The sequence below is a fragment of the Equus asinus genome, chromosome 10, assembly GCF_041296235.1.
Source record: "Equus asinus isolate D_3611 breed Donkey chromosome 10, EquAss-T2T_v2, whole genome shotgun sequence".
Lineage (NCBI taxonomy): Eukaryota > Metazoa > Chordata > Mammalia > Perissodactyla > Equidae > Equus > Equus asinus.
Window position 1 is genome coordinate 48,603,851 of NC_091799.1, and position 25,029 is coordinate 48,628,879.

A 25,029-nucleotide genomic window follows, 5' to 3' on the forward strand; every position below is an offset into this window, starting at 1 on the left:
CTGAGGAAGACTGGCCCTCAGCTAACATCTGTGCCCATCTTCCTCTACTTTATATGTGGGATGCCTACCACAGCATGGCTTGCCAAGCGGTGCCATGTCCACACCCAGGATCTGAACCGGTGAACCCGGGGCCGCGAAGCAGAATGTGCACACTTAACTGCTGCGCCACCGGCCCGGCCCCCCATAGCTCTTTTATTGTTTTTCAAATTCTTTAAAAGCAGGTCCACAAAGAACTATGATAGAAGGTTTTCCCTTTGTTAGAGAGAACTTGCCCATACAACAGTCAACAGTCATTTGGCTGGAATTATGTGGAGAGTTTAGCTCTAGATCTTGGTAGAAAGTCTAAGGTTTCTCCAAAAATCGCCACAGCAGAAACTGACTGATTTTAATGAGACAAATTGTGATACTAACGATGCAAAGTATATGGTCTGGGATTGGAGAAATGCGTTATCAAGTTACATCTCTACAGAAAGGGAAACAAATTCAACAAGACCCTTTGAACATCTTATCTTAAGCTCACATGGAAAAAGGAGGGCGAGATGTCAGGAGGAGTGTTCAAATCATGATTCATCTGACTACCATACCAATAATCCCAATTAAATCAATTAGCCCAGCAGAAGTCTCTGTTAGACTATTCCTATTTCTCCTTGAAAGTTCACAGATGAGAAACACTGTCACCTTCAGCTTTTGCTAACGACACTTCCACCGTGGTTATAACAGACCTTTGGCTTTCTGTTTTAAATGCCTTCAAAATTAAATCACTTACCTGTCTGCCTCAAGTCTTTAAGTAGAACATTCCTCTCATTGTCCTCTAAAAAGAACACTCAAACATTACTCTCAAATGTGAATTAATATCACTAATAGTTATAACCAAAGACTTCCTATAATAACCTAAATTTCAAATTTATAATATTTTTCCTCCCATCGCAGCAAGAATAGTCTCAAAGCACGTCAGAGGGAAGTCAAGTCTGAGTCCTGCACTAAGAAGCTTCTGGGTGGGCTTCAGTTTAATCCTTCAATGAATGCTCAGAGTACCAGTGGTCAAGTTGCTGGCTTTGTGGGTGGAACACGGTACAGTGTATTACAAAGCAAATACCATTAGCGATTGCACTTTGGGTATCTCAGCAGATATGAGCTGAGCACTTACCTGAAATAAAAGGTTTTATGTATTTCATCTCAGAGAAACATCACCTAAGAATAAAACAAAAACTCCTTGTCAGTTAGTCCAGGCCATGCTGATATCCTAACACCCACCATTTATCAAAATTTACTGGATGCTAAGACACTTTACTATGTGCTTTACAAAGATTTTCTTGTGTAATTTTCACTCAAACCTGGGCCTTTGGTTTTACAGATGAAAACCCTGAGGCTTAAGAAGGTTAAGTGACTTGCTCAGGATCATACAATCAGGAAGTGGTGGCGTTACAGTGGTAGAGATTTGAACCCGATTGCCCAACTGCTCTTGATCACTATTCTATATCGTCTCCCTTGTAGACTTGGCTACAGATGAAGACATGATTGTGAAGTGAGTTTCAAGGGCAGTAACTGAGAACTGTGGTCAAATATCATGGTTCAGAAGGAGCATAATTTAAAGCCTTAAATGCCCAGATGCTCTTTGGTAGATCTGGCACTGAGCTCAGGGGGGAAATCTACCATTCTACTATGTGCCAGCATTTCAGCATCCCTTATTTCCTCATTTTTGACCCAGAACCTCTTAGAGTAATTTTTTCCCAAAAATGTGGCCCACGGACTAATTGTTTCAAAGACATGAAAAGTCCTTGTGAAAACCAAAGGGGAAAATGACATGTAGGAAATAACATTTGTATGTATAATTCAGAGTGGTGAAGGTCACAGATAGACAAGATTGTCCCAAGACAATTTTTTCATGAGGAACTTATCAGACATCTCAAAATTTTGCCATCTAGATTTTATTATATAAAAGATAAGTAGAGAGCCAGGAACCCATGTTTTATTTATGGACTGAAAAAACTTGGCCAGGAATAGTCTAGCACAATTGTTCTCAAATGTTAGCAAGCATCAGAATCACCTAGAAGGCTGGGTCCCATCCCCAGAGTTTCTCATTCAGCAGGTCTGTGGTGGGGCCCTAAAATTTACATTTCTTACAAACTGAGGCGATGCTGATGCTGTTGGTTCAGGTGTCGTACTTTGAGAACTGCTGGTTTATCAGAAAGTTCACAATATACTAGACACACACACACTGGTTGCAAATTATGACAATTTAGTTAACTCTCTACTATTGACTTTGTTAATGATACTCTCCCCACCAACCTAAGGGCCAGAAGTAAGACTAAATCAGAAGGACGTTATGGCTGGTAACCTAAGAAGATAATCTAATTAAGAGCACGAATGAATGGGTGTATAAAATATGTGTTTGGCAGAGGCAACCAGGGAGGTATATCTAACAAGTAGGAAACAACATTGCCTTTAACAGCCTTCACCTATGTTGAAGCAGACAGGAACCGTGTTTCTTGTACTCAAGAGAACACCCTTTAGACCTCTCTACACCTTAAATGTTACCCAGGGTTCCAGTCTCATTCTTCTTTATTCACCACTCACTTTCCCTGCGTTTTATTTTAAACACCCCCACGGCTTCATTTACCAAATATATCAGCAGTTAGCAACTTTGTTCAGGTAAAGAAATTCCTTTTAGAATTTGATTACTGCTATGGATTTCACAAAAAAATAAACATATACAGGAGCTGGCATGGTGACATAGCGGTTAAATTTGTGCACTCCCCTTCACCGGCCTGGGGTTTGTGAGTTCAGATGCCAGGTGCGGCCCTGTGCACCGCACATCAAGCCATGCTGTGGCAGCGTCCCATATTCAAAGTACAGGAAGACTGGCACAGATGTTAGCTCAGGACCAATCTTCCTCACCAGAAAAATTAAACATATACATTTTACATCCAATTCAAGACATTCAGAGATTCTCACTCACGTCCATAGGCCACAGGTTAAGAACTCCCTATCTGTATGCTAATGATTCAAAAATCTGTATCTTCAGCCTAAATTTTGATCCTGAGCTTCAATACTACATATTCAAATGTCTACTTAACATCTATATTTGGATGTCACACAAATGCCTCAAAATCTACATGTACTGAAGAGTGACCACTTAATGAGAATGGGGTCTCCTTTTGGGGAAATGAAAAGGTTCTGGAACTAGATGGTAGTGATGGTTGCACAACACTGTGAACACAATGTCACTCAAGTGTACACTTTAAAAAGGTAAAATGATAAATTCTACATGTATATTTTACCACAATTTAAAAAATCTACTTTTACAAGACCGAAATCGTCACCTCTATTCTCTACCTCTCACACACCCAAAATCTGTGCTTTCTCTTATATTTGAACATCAGTTACTAGGCCTACCACTTACTTAGTCACCCAAGCCAGAAATCTGAGTCAGCTTTTTTTTTTTTTTTTTTTTAAAGATTTCATTTTTCCTTTCTCTCCCCAAAGTCCCCTGGGTACATAGTTGTGTATTTTTAGTTGTGGGTCCTTCCAGTTGTGGCATGTGGGACGCCGTCTCAGCATGGCCTGATGAGCAGTGCCATGTCCACACCCAGGATCCAAAACAGCAAAACCCCGGGTCCGCCCAATCAGAGTGTGCGAACTTAACCACTCGGCCATACGGCTGGCCCCTGAGTCATCTTTGATCATGCTCTCTTTCACTCTCCCACTTACAACTAATCAAGAAGTTCTGTACATTTTCCCTCGTTAATAAAGAGTTGAATTTGGAATAGTCACCTACTTCTCTCTATGCCCAAAGTGTCTCCTAAGTTCAGGCCACCATCATTAGCCTCGTCTCCAGTTTTGTTCTTCCCCAACCTCACTTTAAATGACTATTACCTAGCCAGAATGATCTTTCTAAAATGCTATCTTTCTGCTACTTTTTTTGTTTGAAAATCTACCATTGCCTTTGGGATAAAGTCTAAATTCCCCTTCATGACCTGGCCTCTACTTACTTCTCCAGTCTTAATCTCTCTCATCACCCTCCTGCCAAGGCCAACTGTCCCGCGATATAAATTACCTGCAAGTCTCAGCAGACCACCAACTTTTTTCTATTCCAAGTGCATATACTACTTCAAATGCCTACAACTCTATTTCCCTCTGTTTAGACCTGGCTAAGCTCTATTGGTAAGATTCAGTTTACACTGTCTTCTTCAGGAAGCCTTTTCAGATGCCCCCAAAATGGGTCAGGAGTGCTTACCAGGAGCTCCCTTAGTATGTTCTACATTCACTTGTACCTTCACATTCACACCTTAAATTGAAATTGTCTGCCTCCTTCATAAGACTACATTCTCCTTGAGAGCAGGAGCTATATATCAATGCACTACCACTGCCTAAAACAGTACCCAGTTTGTGATATGTTCTAAATAAATATTTTCAAATGAACGAACAAGTGATGCCCCAGTGAGTGATAGGAACCCCGACGTCAAAAGCCAAACAATCCAGGAGGACTTTCCAATGACTTTCTACCTTTCTCCAGTTAAAAGCCAAAGTCATTACAATGGGCTACAAGGCTCTGTGTTCTGACTTCATCACTGACTATTGTAACCTTCATTCACTCAGTTCCAGCCACCCTCTGAGACCTTGACTGGAAAAGGTACTTGAGCCAAGGAGCCATTTAGGCACATGCAGGAGAGAAGGAGCTAAAACATGTTGGGCCTCCAGCGTGGATCAGGCCTTGTGCTAGGCACCTTCATGTGCCCTATCTCAAAATCCTCACAATCACTCTGGCAAAAAAGGCATTACTATCGCCACTTCAGAGCTAAGGAGACAAAGCCTTAGAGTAGATTTTGAATTTGAACAGAGGGAAAACTTCCTTGGAAAGAGTCCATAGTGGTGACTTTTCCTTCCCTAGATACCCTGTATGCTAGTTAATGTGCTTGCTGTGTCTCCTCCTCCCCAACTCCTTCTGCCCTGTTCTGGGAAGCTGATCTCTATGAACTACATCACTCAGACCATCTTGCCCCTGGGCTTCTGTTTGGGTTTTACCAATGCAAAGTACTAGCTGGAGACTGGAGGGCAGGAAGAGAGAGAAAGCTTAGGGCCTTTATTTCTTTGTGTCCTCACTGCCTTGCCAAGTTCTTACAGTGGCTGCTTAGCACTTATGGACATAGCTCTTGTCAAGAAGTCCCTTTTCCAAATTGAAACTCTAGCTAGGCTCTAGTAACAATACTCCTTCCCCTTTCTCTTTCCCTTCAGGCCTGGGAGAGCTATGGACAGCCACTGTTGTGTTTCACCATTCCTCTCTAGTTCCTCAACACTGACCATACCTCTTTAAATAGCTCTCTGGTTAAACTCTGTTCAGTTAAACCCTTTTGAATGCACAATTGTTTTTTTGCAAGGACTGCTGATTGATATGCTAGGGAAAAAATGGCATGTTCTTCTTTCCCTTTGCACTTCCATTCATTCATTTCCAATATTTACAGAGTCTCTTCCTTTCCTCTAATCCAAAGCTTCCCATCCTCCCAGGTCTAGCTGGTCTTCCAAGAAGTCTCTACAAATACTCCATTACCTACAGAACACTGCTGTTACCACTGTTGTGCTGAATCTAGTCTGACATTAGCACTGTGTCATCCTCATAGTTCTATGACTGTTCAGCTTTGTTAGTGTGACCATCCCAAAAGGGCAATAAGCTCATTAGGGGTAGGGAACTTTAGCAATTAGAATCTCTAAACAACATATTTTAGCTGGAAGGAACCTTCAAAGTTACCTTGTCTAACCTCCTTATTTTACAGATGGGGAGGTTCAGGCTCACACAGGGAAAGGGTCTCTCACAGCTTTATAGTGGCAGACTTAACTCCATAACCTAGATGCTTCCAACTACTTCACCACACTGTAATACTGCACTGGGTACTTAGTAGGTACTCAATATGCTGACAACTCACCCCTAAATTTATGCAGAGATTTGTGTTTTGTTCAGTGATATGCCCCATGCCTACAGGAGCACCTGGCACACAGTATGCGCTCAGCAAACATTTGTTGATTTTGAACCTGGAACGCACCAAGACAAATTCCTTGGAAGTTAATCAGAACTCAGAGGATCATTTATAATTATAATAATCCCTTATATACTGAGAAAAAATGTATAGCTTCCAAAGTGTTTTCACATTTAAATGACCCCATTAGATCCCTCTAGGGTAAACACAGCAAGAATTATTAGTTTGTTTAATAGTTGCAAGAAACTGAGCCTCTGAGCAGGTAATAAGTCAAGGTCTCCTGACAAGTATGTAGCAGAGCCGAGACCAGTATTCATGTCTTCTGATTCCCAGTTCAATGCCATCTCCACTATTCCATGTTGCTTCTTCAGCTTTGCCATTATGCTTCCACATATGGGAAGTTCATTCAGGGAGCTAGTCCAAATATTCACAATGAATAGGTAGGTCACACATTTATGCTGAAAGAAGGGATTTTGTTTCTTTAAAAATCCACTATTAAAGGTACTCCTGTTTCACTTCTGACTAGATACAGCTTGCAGAATACCCCTACTCTTGATATTATGAGGCCTGTTATTTCCCTCCAAGAGAGGAGTTACCATCTGTGTGTTCTGGAGTGAAGGAGACAGCACTTTTGAGACATTTTCTGTACAAACCAGAGCCAGGCCCTTTTATAACCAGGTATTCAAAGAGAAACGATGCCTTGACCCCACCAGAGAGGAGATAGCACACTGGATTTCTTTAAGATCAAATGCACCAGGGAGCTACCTACAGATACTTCCATTGAATTCTCTTATAAAATGCACTTTTTTTAAGGTTTTAGCTACTAGGATGATCTCTGATCCTGATCAATCAGAGCATTACAGAAACCAAAACCAACCTAAACATACGTCCAACCTCTTTCAATTTGTTTCCATTAAGAGCTCAAAGTATTGGGGCTGGCCAGTGGCCGAGCGGTTAAGTTCGCGCACTCCACGTGGGCAGCTCAGGGTTTCACCATTTTGGATCCTGGGCGCAGACATGGCACTGCTCATCAGGCCATGTTGAGGTGGCGTCCCATATACCACAACTAAAGTATACCACTATGTACTGGGGGGATTTGGGGAGAAAAAGCAGGAAAAAAAAAAAAGCTCAAAGTATTGACGCATAAAATTACCCCAAATCCTGCATCAGGGATCACAAACTCAAATGCCTACCAGGCGTCAGGGAAATAACGTAAAACCCAGTATAAGAAGGTAAGGAATAATGTGACAAATAGAAATGGCAAACAATAGGATATACTGGAGTATATGAGGAAGGCATTTGGTGTAAACCTAATTAGGCCTGACTTTGTTTTTCCAAAAGGGCCTGACATGGCCATCCAGCACGGATTGCATATCTGCTTTAAACATTTCCTGTGGCAAGAACAAATGCCCTTAAGACAAAGGTGCAACTTCCCCCCACACTGGCATTTCCCTAGGGATAAGCATCTTTCCTTAGGCTAGGAACTGATTGCTGTGCTCACCATTGACCACCCAGCTCACCTGTGACCACCCAGCTCGAGACAGCAGACCTGCCACCCTGCAGTGTCCACTGAGATGGCAGACCTACCCGCTGTTTCCATCAATCCCTGTGCCGACAAAGCAGTCTCACGAGTATTGTAAAAAGGACGTTTCAATCCTATGTGAAACATCCTGTTTGGGGATATATAACCACTCTGTCCACCACAATTCTTTGCTGCCCTTTCTTCCTTTGGGAAGAAAGGCCCCAGGCCATGGTCCTCACATTTTAGCTGAGAATAAACTCACTCAAATTTTCATTTATAGATTGGTTACGGATTATTTTTTGTCAACAAATGGAATCTGTAATGAACTACAGCAAACTAAGTTACCAGTTACCTCTCAGCTCCAACCACCTGTCACTTTGTAGGAATGTGAACCAAAGATTAACAGATTTTCCAATCTTTCAAAAAAGCGGGGAAATCTGCATTTTTAAAACGTGAAATCTGGATTTTAAAAGTTAGCTACTAATTCAAATCTGCAGGCCTGCTGCAAATCATGAGTAGTCAGGTAGAGTTTGACTCTTCCTTACGGAGTAGGTCTCCACCCCTATGAGAGAGGAATAAAAGCAAATGTTTCACTTTCAAGTCAAATATAAGCTTTATGGCTTCTTCTCAGAGAACCTGGTTGGCGCTGGGAATGTGGACAAAACTCCCTTAGTTCAGAGGAATGTGCCTCACCTGCGGGATTAGGGGTATCTGCTTTAGAAGGGAGCTGGATAAATGGGTGACTTCGCAAGGTATTTGAGGAACAAAGACCCCCTTTGCAAGCTGTCAGGGAAACCCGTAGACTGGAGTACCAGGAGGGGAAGTAACCTCAGGGAGCATAGGGAGGACACTTTACAACCAAGTACGAGGGTGAAGAGCTGCTGGGAAGTACACGGCGGGTGAAAGTCAGGTAGTACGGGGGCCCAGCATCTCCCCAATGTCGGGAAGGAGAAGGCGATACCCTCTCCTCGGGCGCCACCTTCGCGCGCCTCCTGCTCACCATCGCCGCGCAGCCATCGACTCCAGCGACCTCCATCTTAACGCACCTTTCTGCGCAGGCGCCGGAGCCCCAGGCTCTGACCAGAGCCCCGCCCTCGCCCCCGCCCCCTCCCTCAGGACCCCGCCCCCCACTGGCATCCCGAAGGGGTCCTGCCGCAGCGGCGTGGCTCTGAAGTACCTGAGCACTCTCTCTGTGCTGGCTGCTGCGAGGCGAAGACGAGCTAATCAGACCCTGCCTCTGGGTAGATCACAGGCTGATGAGAGCGGAGACAGGAGTAAATTATAAGCACATAGAGTGCTGTGGGGAGGGGTACAATGTTGGATGGGTCCTAAGGCTGCCAAAGAGATGTCAGAGCCTAGAAGGCTGCTGGATAGTCCAGCAAGGGGGAACAGAATGTGCAAAGGCTGAGGCCGGCCCGTGGCAGAGTGGTTAAGTTCGCGCACTCTGCTTCAGTAGCCCAGGGTTCGCCAGTTCGAATCCTGGGCGCGGACATGGCACCACTCATCAAGCCATGCTGAGGAGGCATCCTACATGCCACAACTAAAAGGACCCACAACTAAAAATACACAACTATGTACAGGGGGGCTTTGGGAGAAAAAGGAAAAATAAAATCTTAAAAAAAAATAATGTGCAAAGGCACAGAGGGGTAGAAGTGCACAGTACATCAGGGGGAAGTGCTTTAGAACAGCTGCAGGATGGTGGGGTGCCTGTGCTTGTCTTGAAGGGCCTTCAAGTTTCAGCCTGAAGGCTCTGATAGCTAACCAATGAACAGCTTTAAACAGGAGAGGGACTTACCAGAGTGTGTGAAGAGGGCAAGGGCAGGACAGAGGCAGGTGATTATCACAGTAATCCAGACAAGAACTACAAGCCACTACTCCACTTGTGCTTTTGGGAACTGAGGTGAGACAATGCATTCAAGAGGTAGGTTGAGGCAGAAATGATAGAGGGCACCTGGTTTGGGAAAGGAGAGGGGAGGAGGAGAAAGTCTGGGCAACTGAATTGTTAAGATTTAGCAAGCAAACCGAAAACAGGAACTTGGAGGGCAGAGCTAGCTCCCTGCCCTTTGCCCCCACTCAGTCCCTGACACATAAGTGGATCATGCAGGCTATGAGTAGGTGAGCAATTTCTTGCTTCAGCTTTTCTGATTCCCATGCCAGGAAGCCTCATTTTTACCTTGTTTCCTGCCCTTTGGGAGTAGACTTTCTACTCCAGCTCTCTTCTTCTTTGAATTTTCCCGAATGAAAGGACAATGTTACTCCGAGGCCTAGTCCTCTGTCCTGTCCATGGGAGCCTCAGCCCTCCACCCACGTCTGGAAGCACAACTCTCCCCAGGAGGCCCCTGCCTTGTCCTCACAGCCGAGGCTGTGTCTGTCTCAGAAGAAAAGCCTTGCAATTCCAGAAAAGGAAAGACACAGCACGGAGTAGTTTTCACTGGCACATGTCATCTCCTACTGTTCTGGACCTTTTGCAGGAAGCTGATGCCCTGGGTCCCCTAACTCTGTTAATTAGTCTCAGGTCCAGGCCAAGATGCTAGCACATTGGCTACTTTACTGTTTGGTGTTTAACCAAGCTGCTTTATGCTCCACTACATGGAGGGGTGGTGGGAAGAGCAGCAAAGGGCCAGCGGTCATCTACCATTATGCAGGATAGTCATTTCTACAGCTTTCCACACTTTAGCAGAATTACCAGACCCCAAAGGCTGCTATAAGATAATTTATTACAGACTAGCTAATAATCTCTTGTAACAATGGCACATACAATAATTAACAACAGCAAAGATGCTTAGTTTCGTTTCATGTAATGGCCAGTATAGCTGTGGACAATGCAGAGTCCTAGGAAGTCCAGGAGGCTGCTGAGGATATCAAAGGGCCACGTCACATCTCTGAGCAAGGGCCTAGGAAGTCCATATGACCCCCTGAAAGAGTTTGTCTCTGACCTCCCAAGGAGTGTTGAGGCCCCCTCCATCTGGCCTGTACAGAGGGATCATTGTCGAAGCTCCTTCTGTAGGGTTGAACATCTATGAGAGGAACAGCACCTGACCTAGATGAAAGGGAATGAGGCCAAAGGCTAGATTCTTTCTGCAAGGGGGAGGACAGCCAGAATGCAGTCGCCATAGGTGAGGATGACTCTTCCTAGACTGATTTTCACAATTTTTGGCTTTGTTCAGGGCCTACCCAAGAAGAAAATACAGCCTTCTCTGCTAGATCCCTCAACTAGTCCTCAGTTGCATGTACATAAGAACAGCCTCTCACGTCCTGAAGCATCATCCCCCTTCTACAGGAGTGAGGTAGGGGGCTCCTGGGCAGGTGGCCCCTGGTGCTTGGGTTCCAAAGATTCCAAATATGCTCAGGACTCTGAAGCACCATGTGAACCTCGCTCCATTCATGACAGATATAATCTGGGGGAACGATTAGCACAGCTCATTTCTGGAAGGTATCTGTTCAGTTTCAAAGCCTTATCCTCTTTGAAGCCATATAAAACCAGCGGATTCTGCTCAAGGGACAGTCTGAATTCTATTCTGTATGCTTCTGCCCTGGCTATACTCCAATCCAGACCACAGGGTTCAAGCCATACCTGTAGGCTCAACTGACTACTTACCAACCAGGCACAAGCACCAGGCCCTCTAAACTTGTTCTTCTAATGATTGGTACTTATGGGTCTAACTGGATAAGGTGTGGTATGGAGAGGGGCAGAGATGGAGTGTGGAGTTGGAGGGGTGTCTCCCAAGAATGGCTAACACTCTCAGAAATGTCTGTCCCCCTCTTTATGGAAAACCTCCCCATGTGGTAACCCCCACAGCCCAACTCCTAGCACCACAGACCTACTGGTCAGGGATACATGACCTTTTCTGTGAAAAGCTATACTGTTACCACCCAAAATTTTTCTTTAAGTTTCCTTTACTAAAGGAGTTAGTCTCTTGATTATGAGGACCTAAGCTGCCTAGATAGTAACTCCCATTGGCTCGGACTTATGAAACTGGTGCCATCTGGTTGGCAGAGAAGCCTGGTGCTCAGCTTCCCTCCTCCATGGAACGAGACTCTGATTTGAGCTTCACAAACTCTCGGGCCACTTCGTCATTGCTCCTCTGAGACAAAATCCGGAGAATGGTCAGGCCTGTCTCATCCATGTGGATCTTCCGGCCCAAGGGGCACCAGCAGGCGCAGCTGCCCTTGGCTGCCACATCCCTCAGAGGCATCACTGCCAGCCCCAGAATGTGATCCTCTCGGGCAAAGCAGTAATCCTTCACACATATTTGCAACTCATATGCTTCTGGCCCCTCTTCATTTCCCAGGAGGCTGCAAGCACAGGGTGGGTGGAAGGTAGGAGGCCAGAACTGAGAGTCTTCAACTGAATTCACCCCAGCCACCATACAGCCCATCCCTCCTCTCCCAAGTCTTACCTCCCAGATCACACCCTCCCAGAATCCTACAGGTCCCCCACCCTGTAACTTACAAGTGAAACGTCTCATTGTACTTTGGGGCCCAGTTGTTGCTTTTCGACTTGGTTGTGAACTTCCTCTTCTTATCACTTTGGTGTGGGCCAACCATGGTCACTTCCACAAAGGGTCGGAACATACCCGCTGTCTGCCACTTGAGGTCATTGGCAGCCACCACTGCCCAAACAAGGAAACCTGTGAGGGATCCTACCAAGCATTCCCAGTTCTTGAGCCCCAGGTGCCATTCCCCTTGAAGGAGGGCTAAGCTGGAGGGCTGGGATAAGCAGCCCCTGCCTTCAACTGATGAGGCCACTGGGCAAGAAAAGGTCTGAGACTTGTAAGTCCATGCCACTTACCTTTCACTGTGACCTTGTGCTCCCCAGTTCCAGGATGTGTAAACAAGTCCACCTGAATAGAGACTTCTCCTACAGGATCATCCACACCAGACCCTGAAGGACAGATGGACAGATGATCTCCCATTGGAGAACTCTAAGACTTCAGGCTTAATTATTCTAGGTAAAATTGAAGAGTTAAGAGGCTACCACCCTATACCCTAAAGCAAGAAGCAATCACCTAGAGTAGCCACGGGGAAGTAAGCAATGGGAGAATAGAAAGAAAGAGGATAAAGGATGAGGCTGTGTATTAAAATACAAGTTAAGCTGACAACATCTTAGGCGAAACTTCTTCCAAAAACTAGAAATTTCTCAGGCTGTTTTATTGAAAGATGTTGGGGAAGGACAGTGCTGCCACCCTGTATCTTTGGGAACTATATCCACCCCATGGTGCCTCAATGGAACAATGTGGGTCCTTTCTCCCCAAAAGCAGCACCCTCCCACCTATCCCCAGATTCCTGAAGGACACTGCTCACAGGCTGCCCTGCTCAGAAAGAGTGTCCTACTCCAACCTGGACCATGCCACAAACAGCTCCCCAATCCTAATCTCTGGCTCATCTGCAGGCTCCTCTCAGCAGAGGCCTCACTCTATTTTGGGAAAATACCAGTGCCCTGCACCCCAGATAAAACTTCTTTGTCCTAAGGTGGAGGGGTGGGGGAATTCTGAGGACAGAACTATTGTTAACCCTGTCTTAGACTGAATGAATACATTGCCCATTTCTGAGACTTGGGATAGAGATTCTGAACTTTGACACCTGGTTCCTCCACCCACCACATGAGCAGCTCATCCTAATTCACGGGGATAGTGTTAGCCCATGTTAGATTCACATCTGCACAGTGTATAACGTACCCTTTTCCGGCCGAATGTCCTCATTAGCAGTAAACCTAATACCTTTCCCATCATGCACTGAGTGAGGACAGGCAAGTCAAGAGGTAGTAGCAGCAACAGGACAGAGAAAGAAGAATCAGTTAGAAGTCTAAGGAGTTAACCATTTGGAGCAGCTCTACACATATTCTGAGGGAGCAGAGAGATGGGGTGGGGTGGAGAGAGAAGTCAAAGAGCTGGGCTCTGTGCCTGAATGATCCAAATTAGACTTCATGGGTCAAAGATCAACCAAATCATGGGAAGAAGCAGTAGAAAATAACAGAGAGAGGGTATCTGAGACCAGTGGGGCAGGAAAGAGACAGGCTGCAGGCTCTAATTTCCTAGGCCTTAAATAATAAAGCAATGGGTAGAAAACATACACATACACTGGAATCCTCCTTGCAGTCCTCACTCTGTTCTTACCTCCTTTGTGCCTGTTCCAGCCTCTCCTCATCTTTATGTCTAGTTTAAAGCTCAGTGCTTCTAAGCAGCCTTTCTGGATTAACTCGGATCCTCCCTTATGTTACAGGTCTTTGCACATACTCAGCTCTGTAAAAGCTCTCCCTGCTCCCCTGAGCAAAGCTCCTAACTTCTTTCTTCTTGTATTTTTTTTTCCTGCTTTTTCTCCCCAAATCCCCCCAGCACGTAGTTGTATATTTTTAGTTGTGGTTCCTTCTGGTGGTGGCATGTGGGACACCGCGTCAATATGGCCTGATGAGCGATGCCATGTCCGTGCCCAGGATCTGAACTGGCAAAACCCTGGGCTGCCGAAGCAGAGCGTGAACTTAACCATTCAGCCACAGGGCCGGCCCAAGGCTCCTAACTTGTTTTGCTCTCTCTTCTCCCACCCGGGACTTGAAATAAGAACGGGTGTGGAAAATGGAGCAGTACTGTAGGTCCCTTGCATCTTTTCAGCTTCCATCAACTCCAGTCTCACTGCTTAGATCCTTCCTCCCCTCCAGGTCAGCTCTGTGCTCCAGATCCACAGCTCAACAAGGCCTAAGACTTCCCCTCCCTGCTCCACCAGGTTAGCTTCCCAGGCAGCACGCCCAGGTTTCCCTGGAACAAGCAAAAACAAATGCGCCTGAAGGTCTGCCTAGGAAGGCTCTGTTCCAGGGTGAGAGTCAGAATTTCAGTCTGAGCCATGTCTGTGTAGCTGTGTTTTGTTGTGGCTAGGCCTGCCTGAGGCAGGGAGGGGTTCTGAGGACTGCAAGTTGCTGGGAGAAAACCAACTGCCCAGGTCTCCTGTGCGTTAGCATCACCCATGAGGTTGGAGCCTTAGCTATGCAGAGCCCCATGATCTGCACCCTCCCTTTAAATACTCATGATTTGCCTGTCTCAGTCTTCTCCACCCCCATGCTAGAGAATCTACAGAAAGTCTTTTGCTTTCTTTCCCCAGGACAACATCCAACCAATGAACCCAAAACCTGAGCCTTCACGAGTGTCTCAACCACTCATTCTTAAGAGTTCCTCAGAGATTTTTCCTATCAAACAAGGCACACAACTTGAGCGCAATAAACATGCACTGGCTGGTGATGTCTGGGAACAGAAATCCCAAGCACATTTCCCAGGTGCCTATGATTCTCCTGTCTGGTATGGGTATGGGGTGGGGATAAGTATTGTGTTCCCTCAAGGGGGTCCCCAAATCCTGGGGTCTGATTTTGAAGGATTCTCTGAAGAAGTACTTGGATCCTCCATAAGGACTAGAGGATACTGACTCCCTGGGGGCAGAGATGTATCTTGGAGGGGAGGTGGGGGCCCACAGCCCGTAGGCCTTACCCTGGGCAGTCTGTGAGCGCACAAAGGTCTTGATAAGTGTGTCTGTGGTCTGTGTATACAGAGACAGGGCATAGCGAAGGGACTGCAGATCTGGGCTCTTCTCCAGGAAGGTTTTCTTCAGCCCATTGCCTCCTGCATGAAAGTATTGCTGAAAGACCAAAAAGTACTTGCTATTGCCTCATCCTCTTACAGAGGCAGCTCCCCAACACTGTCCTCAGAGAAACCATATCTGCGTAAAGGCCCAATAAAGATGTCAGAAGAGGATGGTAAGGACAATAAGCTAGTCAACAAACAACAAGATCAGGAATACCACACAGCCAGAGTCACAGCCTCTCAGGTGAAGAGCATTATTTGGGTATCTGGCAGGAGTGGTAGGGGATGGCCATGTTCTTGGATGTGATGTCTGAAGAATGGATCAATCTATCTAGACAGGCAAAAATATGCGATAGACACATTTCAGGCAGAGAGTAGCCAGAAGTGCTCTTTCACCCCTTTGAACCTTTGGAGAAATTTATACCTATGACATACCTCTCCCAAGTGCGCTGAATCACAGTTCATATGTACCTGCCTTATCACCACCTTACCAGATTATAAACATCTTGAGGCTAGGGATCATATCTGATTGTCTCTATATCCTTCATAGTGTCTGGTGTCTGGCGTCTGGTGCATAGTGTCTGGTGCATGTTGCCTGGCTGAATGAATAAATACGCATAGACAAAAAAAAGTCTTTTGAAAACCCAAAAGACTTTATACATAAGTGGAAGAGAGAAATATCAGCCAGATGTGGGGTATTAGGATCTGTAAGACTAATTCCCAGTGGAAAATATTCAAGAATGGCAATGAGGAACGAAGTGAACTGAACTGTCCTCAGAACCCAGGAGTAAGTGTTCCAGGTCCATGGTGAGTCACCTGAGATCACATAGGAGGTGCCATTTTGGTTGTTCCCAAGGAAGAATATGCACATAGCAAAGAAAGAAACGAACATTAAAAATCACTCTCCTCTGGAGGTGGGTGGCAAGAGGCCAAGGGACACCTAGTCTGGCAGAGTGGAATGCCAAGGCCAAGAGGGTGTGACAGTCAGATGTCTGGAGGAGGGGGAGGTCTCCACCTTGATGGTGTCCAGGGCAAAGTCAAGGACGGCACACTGCTTTGGAGTGAGATTCCGTGTTTCCTCTCGCACCATGTGGTCCTGGAACCCAAGAGAAAGCAACAGCATCAGGTCAGCTAGGGGCTGTCATGAAAATCTTGCCCCTACCTGCCAGCCCACCGCTACATGTTCCTCTCCTTCCTCTCCTCTTCAGTCTCCAAAGCTCAAATTTCCTTCCTCCCAAGCCTTAGAAGGGCCCCACACATCCAGAGTACCTTGAGTTTGGAAAGATGGCTCAGCTCCTTGGCAGCAGTGAAGATCAACTGGGTGCCCTGGGCAGAGAGGGAATCAGTCAAAAGCAGAGGACTCCAAACTTATCAGGAAGCATGGAGCGAGGTAAGGGAGACAACAGGAGGAAGTGGAAGGGAAGTGTCCTTACCGTGTGGTCACTGAGTGGGGGCAGAACAATCATCCTTTCCATTGTGTTCATTACCACCCGCCAGAGCTCCTTCAGTACACGCTTCAGAACCGTCTTCTCACACACAGTGGCAAAGAGTGTGAGGCTGCAGACCCAGGCAACAGGTAAGGCTGGGGTGAGTGTTTGGGAGCCCTCCTCCCTGAGAGGCTCCTCCATCTAATTGCCTCTGCCTTGCTTGTCCCCACAGGACATTCCTGAGTGCTCTACTCACTTGCCATCCAGGAAGTCCATGAGAGGCCGCAGCACACTATCCGCGTCCTGAGCCGCTGAGGCCCTGGTGTTGGGGGATGCATTCCCTGGGCCCCGCACTTGGCCCAGGATGTCGGCCATTTGTCCGATACACTCATCAATCCGCACCTGGAAACTACACATGTGCCCACAGTGCAGCCCTCCTCTCCTCAAACAAACATGGTCCCTGGAGCAGCACTAGCTATTTGGTCCCACTCCAGCACAGGCATGGTGCTGCTCCAGCGGGCACAGCCAGCAGGGAAGGGAAGATCACACACCTGCAGCTGGATGGATGGGTGTGGGGCAGGGGCTTTGGGATTGGCCAGGGACCACACCTGGCTCTGAGGGTGGTGGGTTTTGGGGCCACTGACCTGTTTCCAAACATCATGCTGAGCTCATCCAGAACTGTATTCAGTTTCACCTGCAGCTCCTTCAGACTGTCTGCAGCTTCAGGGTCCAACTGTATCCACAGGAGGTGGGCTTGGCTAAGCTGGTTCTCTTTCTCTTTTCTCCCCTCCTGTGCTCCCAATTCCTCCCTTCTAGGGCCTTCACCCCAATGCCTATTCAAATCTCTCAGCTCAAGCCAGCCCAGACCCCAAGCTAAACTCCTGGCCTACACCTAGTCAGGAGAGGGTGGAGTTCTGTGGCCAAGGAGCTCAGAGCAAAGGGGAAGTGCAGAAACACCAAACCCTAACACCTACCTCTTTGCCTCCCATGGCCTCAAACATTTTCTCCAGCTGGACCCTCAGTTGCTGCATGTTGTTCATCAGGATGCAGGGCTTTAGAGACAGACGGAGCTGCTGAGTCTTGGCTCCTTTCAGCACAGAACCCATCAGCCTAGGGTCTCTCCCTCTACTCCAAAAGCCACAAGGAATTTACAACACATATTACATGCGTCTCTCCCTAAGTACTGAAATCTGGAACCAATTCAGACAATTCTCCACGAATGGACTGGAAGCAAATGTTACTGTTTTTAAGCTGCGTGGTGGGCCCCACATGTTTGTGGTATTATTCTTCATAACTCTTTGAATGTCTTAATTTTTTTATTAAAAAAAAAAACAAAGAGTAAGCAAAGGTCTAGCTTAATAAAGGATAAAGTACCAAATGGAGGCTCAGAGGGAACTCCTAGTCAACTTCTTATTTTGTGGCATAATCTCAAGCAAAGCCTTGCTGGGAAGCAGAAGTCAGGACATCACCCCCAGCCTTGGCTCAGAGGATAATTTCAAAAGCAAGGAGTCAAATGTCCTCCACTCCCTTCTCTAAGGGTCCCAGGGCTTGACCCTCACCATTTTCTCCTTTGTGCAGTAAGTTGGGAAGTCCTTTGATAAGATATCTGCATACTGCATCAGCACCTTTCCGATGGTCTGAGAAAAGAGGAGAAAAGGAAAGGAGAGGGAACCCTTCACTCTCCCCACAAGGATCTTGCCTGAGGTCACACCTCTCATCCCAGAACAACAATAGGGAAGTAAAGGAGAATTTCATGGTAAGAGATAAAGCTTCCTTTCAACCCCAGAAAAGCACTGAGACAAACCCACCCATCAGCCCTAGACACATGCAAAGGAGAGTTGGGTAACGCCAGGCTTCACCCAAAGGCCACCGCAGAGAGGGGTTGAAATTGGGCCTGTGAGTAGGCTGTGAGAGTGGTGATGGTAAAGGGGAGGGGTAAGGAGGGTCATGGTCACCTTAGCAAATCTCCTCATGTAGTGGGCAAGGATGTTGGGGTCTGGGCATTCCAGCTTCCGGATGATCTCAAAGCTCTGGTTGAGCTGTGTGAAGACGTCCACCACAGAGCAGGAGAAGAGTGCGTGCTCTGATGTCTGCTGGAACTAAGGAAGGCCACACACAGGGTCATCATCTTCACCTGCTACCTCTGCCCAAGTTTGTGGGGTTCAAAAGGACTCTGCCCAGCAGGGGTGGCTCAGTGGCCCTCAACAGTCCTCCTTATGGACTTCACAGGGCAGGAACAGCCATCCTGGCTAAAGCCTAGAAACTTTTGCTAACAGCTAACTGCTGGGAGACCTGGCCTGACCCCCATGCAGCCCATGCCCTCGACTTACCCCATCCTTCTTATCCCGTTCCAGGGCCCCACGCAGGAATTCCAGGGACACATCCTCATTCTCATCCAGCCATTGTAGGACAAACTGCTCAAACCACCTGCAGCCAGGCAGGAGAACCGGGGGTTGGAGCTAGTGGTTGACATATGCCACGTGCCTGACAGCTCCCCCAGACTGGGGTCTTCTGGAAGGTAGGACATGGTTTGACACTTTTGTCTTTCTAAAGCAGTGTCCAGAACAGGCAGTCTCAAGACTGGCTTGCTGAACTGAATTGAGGATACTGGCCCCAACTACCCTGTAAACCAGAGGGACCCTCTTCCCTTCCCTCCACAGTGCCCACATGATGACTCACGCAGGATACTCAGGCACCTGTCCCTGGAGCACAGGCAGATCCCGCACGTATTCATTGTAGAGCCACTTCACCTTGAAGTGCAGGTTCATGTAGTCAGCACTCCTACACAGTCGGTCTTTCTCATGCTCTAGTGGTGGGGAGAGAGGCTGGGTCAGGCAGGTCCCAGAGGTAGAGGTCATGGTTTCTGAGCTTTCCCAAGGAGGGCGATCCAGTCAGGTGGCTCTATCAGATATCTTAGAACAAGGGTGACTCCCATCACCTCCTGACAGCCACTTCCCCCTACCAGCAAGTGCTCTGCTCTCCAAGAGCCTAGCTCAAATCTTCCTTTAGTGACTAAGCCAGACTCCCAGATAAGGCCTATAGTCTCCCTGCTCTGGCTTTTGGAAGTGCCAAGGGAGGTCTTCTGGTGACAAAGAGGAGAAAGGGAGGTGGGTGCTAATGCTGATTAGTGGGGCAACTGCCCAAGACAGGAGAGGGATGACGGTTTTTCAGGGCTCTTCTAATCCTAGTAGCTGGGTCATTCCCTCAGATGGGCTTAAATACAGAGATGAACAGTTGTACATGACATGAATGGATCAATGACAACTACGCCGAGACAGGGTAGCCCAAAGTGAGCCCAAGCTGACAGAAAGAGTAGTTGAGTAGCCATGGTGTAACAGAATCTTGAGGCAAAGTGAACGGCCCCAGAACAGAGCTGAGACACTGAAAAATGAACTCTTAAAGAAGTACGCAAATAAGAATAATCAGTCTGGAAACCACAGAAACACAGGTAGATGAAAGGATCCTCATGCTACAGAAAATGGGACGCTTATTATGGACTTGAAAGGTCATCCAGCCGAATCTGCAGAGCCTTCTGGAAAATCTAGGACAAAGATCACCCACAGCTTGCCCAGAGAGTCTGAAGCACTGGCCACACCCACAGGTTCTCTTCATCTACCCCCTTTATAGATGAAGCGTTAATTTGAATAATAAAAGCCAATTGTGTGCTTACATATGACATAATGGTAAAAGCAAGCAAACGGGGGAGAATACTGAGCAGCAAAGAGAAGGGTAGTGTCCCTGGGAACTCTACTGCTCAACTTCAGTTGCCATAGGTGATGCTCCTCCATGTCAAGGCAGAACATCCTGTCTGGGCAGCTGACCCTTGTGGATTCGTGCAGCAGACACTCAAGGAGGAAATGGGAGCCTGGGATGCAGCCTCAAAGGGCTCCTGGTCCCAGGAATTTCATCTCCTGGCACTGCAGGCAGCACCATCTCAAACTGAAGTTTCATTTGCAGTCTCTTCTATGAAGCAGTGAGCAAGAAAAGAGGAAAAAGGTGTAAGACTAGAGGCAAAGGACAACAACCAAAAGTTCTCACCACCCAGAAGGGGGACTTTTAGTATACGAATGACAGTGGATGCTTGTGACGGAGCAGAGATAGCAATGAGCAATAGGGACAGTGAAAAAATCAGGGATATCGGAGAGACCCCCTCAGGGCTTGCCCCTTTTCTTCCACTCCACACCTTGCTGTTCTTGAACCAGTCTAAGAATCTAGAAACATAAAAAGGCAACACCAGGAGGGCCTTCCCTCCTTCTTCAACAACCCAACAGAAATGGAGGCAGTGCTGCTCCATCACTCCAGAGCTCCCTAACTGCTTTCTTCTAGGACTTTCATGCTACTACTGTATTTACATATAACTCTCACTTTCTCTGTGAATCTATTATCTGTACTCTGGTATCAAATCTCAATTTCTACATTAAGTTCTGAGGTACAAAAACTGACAGGATGACTGCTGAAACACTGGTCACACTTTAAACTATTCTAACAAGTCCTGTGGACTCATGCTCCAGCAAAGATGCTTGAGGTTGTTGGGGGGTGGGGGTGGGGGGTGTGGTTAATCTGTCAAAAGAGGCAATCATGTATCTATAACCTTTTCCTGCCTCTGACTTTCACATTCTTCCCTCCATTTTTCCTTCATCCTTGGAGAGCTCTCTCAACCTCATGATTTCAACTATCCAGTTTGCTGATATCTCCCTCAAATCTCTCTTTGGTCCTGGTAATGTCTATACAAGGCTTTGATGGAACATCTCACTTTGCCCGGGTTTAACTCTAGTTGCCATCTCGTGTCATCTTAACATCTCCAGCTGAAGCTGAACAGAGTATACACACTAACCTTACCCTCTTGTTCAATGCTGAGCATCACCCTCAAGTCTTCCTTCTTCCTCTTTATTCGCATCCAGTCAAATCACCAATCTCTGTTGATTTCACCTCCAAAATTTCTTTGGAATCTATCCATTTCTTTCTAGCCACATTACTACCTGCATAGGTCTGGATTACTACAGTAGTCTCCAAACTGGTCATTCCTCCTCCAATCTATTCTCTGCACTGTAACCAGAGTGAGTGGCCCTTCTACCTTATAAATTTGATCATGTCAATCCCGTGCTTAACATACTTTAAAGGCTCCCAAATGCCTCAAGATAGAGTCCAAAAGCCTAAACATGGCTTACAACCCCCTTTATGATCTAGCTCTGTCCTACTTCTTTATCCTCATCTCTCACTCATCTCTTGCCCTACACTCTAAAGTGCTAGTCACACTGAACTACTCTTGCCAGTTCCAGAGAGCATGCCAGCTCTCTCTCTCTAGACCCTAGGTCTCTGACCATGCTGTATCCTCAGTGTCTCCCTTTCTTGTCACTACTACTCTTCCTTCCCACCAGCTAAGTACTATCATCCTTCTGGTTTCAGTTTGTACACCACCTCCTTCAGGACGTCTTCCCAGGTCTGGGTTACATGGTTCTCCTCACAGCACCTCATGCTTTTTCCTTTTGTGACACTTATAACTTTGAATTGTAACTGCCAAATCATATGTGTGTTGTCTAGACTGGTCTGTGAGCTTCACCAGGGCTAGAGCTATGCCTCATTCATCTCACTGAGGCTCCAACAACTCTCAGAGTGCCTGGCACAAAGAAAATACTCCATCAACACTTGGTGGCTGAGGTGGGGATTTGCTGGGGTGGGGATTTACTGCAAAGGAGCACGAAGAAACTTTCTGTTCTATATTTTAATTGGGATAGCAGTTACACAGGTGTGTTTATTTGTCAAAACTCATCAAACTGTACTCAAAGTGTTTTCATTTTATTGTATGTACATTACACTTCAATAAAGTTGACTTAAAAAATAGTGAATGAGTGACAGCATTTTCACAGTCCGAGTCAACAGTATCCTTTTATCATCCAGGTCTCCAAACTGCTCCCCTTCTCTTGCCCTCCACTTTCGACAATCACTAAGTCCTGTACAGCTTCCTTCTAATGTCTATCAAAACCCATTCTTCCCTCTCCCATTTCTCTGCTCTAATCCAAGCCCCATTCCTTCGACCCTAAATTACTGCAACATTATCTGCACTCCCTGCTTCTAGTCTCTCCCTGTTCCTGCTGCCATTTTCCACTGAGGTAAAATCTTCTAAAAATGCTACTTTGTTCACACTGCATCTCAACTCATGAGCCTATAATGGTTTCTTATCGTCCTTAATAACTAAGATTCATTAAGTGCTGAGTAAATGCCATGCAGTATGCTAAGTATGTTACATACATCTCAGTTACATCATCAGCTCAACGAAATAGATGCTATCATCACTCCCATTTTACAGATGAGAAATGAGAGCTCACAAAAATTCAGGAGCTCAGTCTAAGATCACACTGCTGAGCAGGTGGTGAAATTGAGATTTGAAACTAGATCAACATTAGTTCTTTGCCTTAAAGCAGGTTTCAACCCTTCTGTGTCTGTTTTCAACATTAACAGAACTCCCCTGTCAAAAGAAATTTCACCTAGAACCCCATATAAGATTGATAAAAGCAGAGCTGACTGAGCTGGCACCAGGTGAAAGGCCTGGAGCCAGCTTCCCGGCATCACCCTTTCACAGAGCTCCTGAGGTGACTCTGTTTGAAACCTCTGCCCTACCTCACACTATCCCTTCTTATAGAATTTTTCACAGGTATTTATCTTTTTTCTCCTCAAAATCCAGCCAAGAACTGAAACCATACTCCCCATCAGGCTCGCCAAGTACTGCCTGGAGGAGAGGGACAGGTGACCTCCTCACTGGCCTGAGAGGCTGAGGCAAAGGCTACAGCCCCCAGCTTGACCCAGTGTAGGCAGGAGGCAGCCACTGCTCCAGGACAGAACTACATAATGTGTACGTACAGTCTGTGGCTGTCTCAAATTTGACACAGATCTTCAAGGTTTCTTTCAACCTCAAAACTAACTGATCCTACAGAGAACAGACTGGCAGTTGCCAGAGGCAGGGGCTGGGATGTGTGTGAAGTGGGTGAACAGGGTCAAAAGGTACAAACTTCTGGTTACAAAATAAGTAAGTCATGGGGATCTAATGTACAGCATGGTGACACAGTTAATAATTCTGTACTGCATAATTCAAAGTTGCTAAGAGAATAAATCTTAAAAGTTCTCATCACAAGGAAAAAAAATTTTCTAACTATGTATGGTGACAGATATTAACAAGATTTATTGTGGTGATCATTTTGCAATATATACAAATATCAAATCATTATGTTGTACACCTGAAACTAACATAATGTTGTATATGTCAATTTAAAAAAACTAACTGATCCTAAACCTTAAAAAGTTTAGAAGTCTAACGGTTACCCATTTCCCCTGCCACTCTACCCAAATAACAGATCCAGACTCTGCTTTGTCCTTGCCCCAGACTGGTCCCCCTCCTTCCAGATTCACTTTCCACAGGCTGAGAAGATAGACTAAGATATATAAACAGACAGGACAGGCAGCTAACTAAGTGAGCACAGATAGGTACAAATGAGAAGGTCTGATACAGGTAGGGAGTGATAGCTTTGTAGACCAAAGTGGGAAATGAATAAAAGAATAAGCTGAATGAATAAGATGAATAGTAATTTGTCTGTGACTTTGCTCTACAGGAGAAGTGAGGGAAGAAGTATCTTTCGGCTTTGTCATACCAATCCAGAACAGCTTTCCAGGAAAGCCAGGCCAGGCACTCCCCAGTGTGAGAAGATAATCTGACTATCTATGTATTTAAGGGTCTATGGTTCTTTAAAACTGGAAAGATAAGTTTCACAAGACCATGCTCCAGGGAGTGGGCCACTTGAGAACACTCAGCATGGGAGGAGTTGATCTCCTGGCTGGGAAAGTCTTAAACACACACTTGCTCTAAAGCTGGAAGGAAGAACCTACATCTATGCGGCCATTTCCCTCATTCTTCCGGCTAAAGCTCTGAGCTTTGCCCACCCCAGGCCTCCTGAGACCCATGATCCACTCTGCCTAGAATCCCTCCAGCTTCTCACCGTACCCGTCACCCAGAACTTATAGTTGTCTGGGGGAGGACAGGGGCAGCGAACAAGGTGCTTTGGCTAGGAGCCTGCAGCCCACTGCCTTGGGCACACCCTTACCCTCCAGTGCATATTTCATGTCTTGGGCAAAGAGTTGCCACATCACTTCTGCGCTGACTTTTCCCACATTCAACTCCTGAGGAAACCTGGATGACAGAAGAAGCCACAGTCAGAGAACAAGACAAGAGCCATTTGACTTGACTGATTCCAAGGCTAATGTGCCTAGTTCTTGGAGGTCAGATTGAAGAGAGAAGCCTTGGAAACAAGGGTGGGCTCAATCTGGAGAAAAGGGGCCCAGGGGCCAGTGATAGGACGAGCAGGGACAGAGATCGGCTCAGGAAGGTGGGCCCAGGGGAGAGGATGACCAAAAGGCAGGGAATTGAGGCCCAGGGAGAAGGGCTGAGGCTAGAAGGCAGGCCTAAGCTAAATAAACTGGAGGAGAAGGGCAAGGAGGTGGGCTATAAGAGAGACCACTTTATTCACAGCAGACAGACACATACACACATGGTT

The 25,029-nt window shown here is 46.4% G+C and overlaps 2 protein-coding genes across 36 annotated transcripts in view; both read right to left on the reverse strand.

Moving 5' to 3' along the window:
* LOC106846989 (phospholipid-transporting ATPase FetA-like) overlaps positions 1 to 9,427 on the reverse strand; it is a 128,690-nt gene extending 119,263 nt beyond the window's left edge. For 3 of the 15 annotated variants that reach the window (XM_044779272.2, XM_070519241.1, XM_014866075.3), the window contains exons 1-2: positions 8,495 to 8,559; positions 1,148 to 1,191 (exon numbers count right to left, since the gene is read on the reverse strand). In XM_044779272.2, the coding sequence (XP_044635207.1) occupies positions 1,148 to 1,175 (28 nt within the window). In that variant the 5' untranslated portion in view covers positions 1,176 to 1,191; positions 8,495 to 8,559. Of the gene's footprint in view, positions 1 to 1,147; positions 1,309 to 8,494; positions 8,609 to 9,289 lie in introns of those variants that run through there. The other 12 variants (XM_070519252.1, XM_044779278.2, XM_070519245.1 and 9 more) reach the window with 10 other exon arrangements.
* A 764-nt stretch (positions 9,428 to 10,191) lies between these two features.
* The window catches only part of UNC13B (unc-13 homolog B), a 209,262-nt gene continuing 194,424 nt past the window's right edge, over positions 10,192 to 25,029 (reverse strand). For 10 of the 21 annotated variants that reach the window (XM_070519238.1, XM_070519237.1, XM_070519236.1 and 7 more), the window contains 15 exons: positions 24,580 to 24,665; positions 19,166 to 19,292; positions 18,817 to 18,913; positions 18,442 to 18,585; positions 18,046 to 18,123; positions 17,461 to 17,538; positions 17,131 to 17,219; positions 16,743 to 16,895; positions 16,493 to 16,616; positions 16,329 to 16,385; positions 16,075 to 16,155; positions 14,967 to 15,114; positions 12,287 to 12,379; positions 11,948 to 12,107; positions 10,192 to 11,790 (listed from right to left, as the gene is read on the reverse strand). In XM_070519238.1, the coding sequence (XP_070375339.1) occupies positions 11,505 to 11,790; positions 11,948 to 12,107; positions 12,287 to 12,379; positions 14,967 to 15,114; positions 16,075 to 16,155; positions 16,329 to 16,385; positions 16,493 to 16,616; positions 16,743 to 16,895; positions 17,131 to 17,219; positions 17,461 to 17,538; positions 18,046 to 18,123; positions 18,442 to 18,585; positions 18,817 to 18,913; positions 19,166 to 19,292; positions 24,580 to 24,665 (1,801 nt within the window). In that variant the 3' untranslated portion in view covers positions 10,192 to 11,504. Of the gene's footprint in view, positions 11,791 to 11,947; positions 12,108 to 12,286; positions 12,380 to 13,172; positions 13,230 to 14,966; positions 15,115 to 16,074; positions 16,156 to 16,328; positions 16,386 to 16,492; positions 16,617 to 16,742; positions 16,896 to 17,130; positions 17,220 to 17,460; positions 17,539 to 18,045; positions 18,124 to 18,441; positions 18,586 to 18,816; positions 18,914 to 19,165; positions 19,293 to 24,579; positions 24,666 to 25,029 lie in introns of those variants that run through there. The other 11 variants (XM_014866085.3, XM_044779263.2, XM_070519239.1 and 8 more) reach the window with 5 other exon arrangements.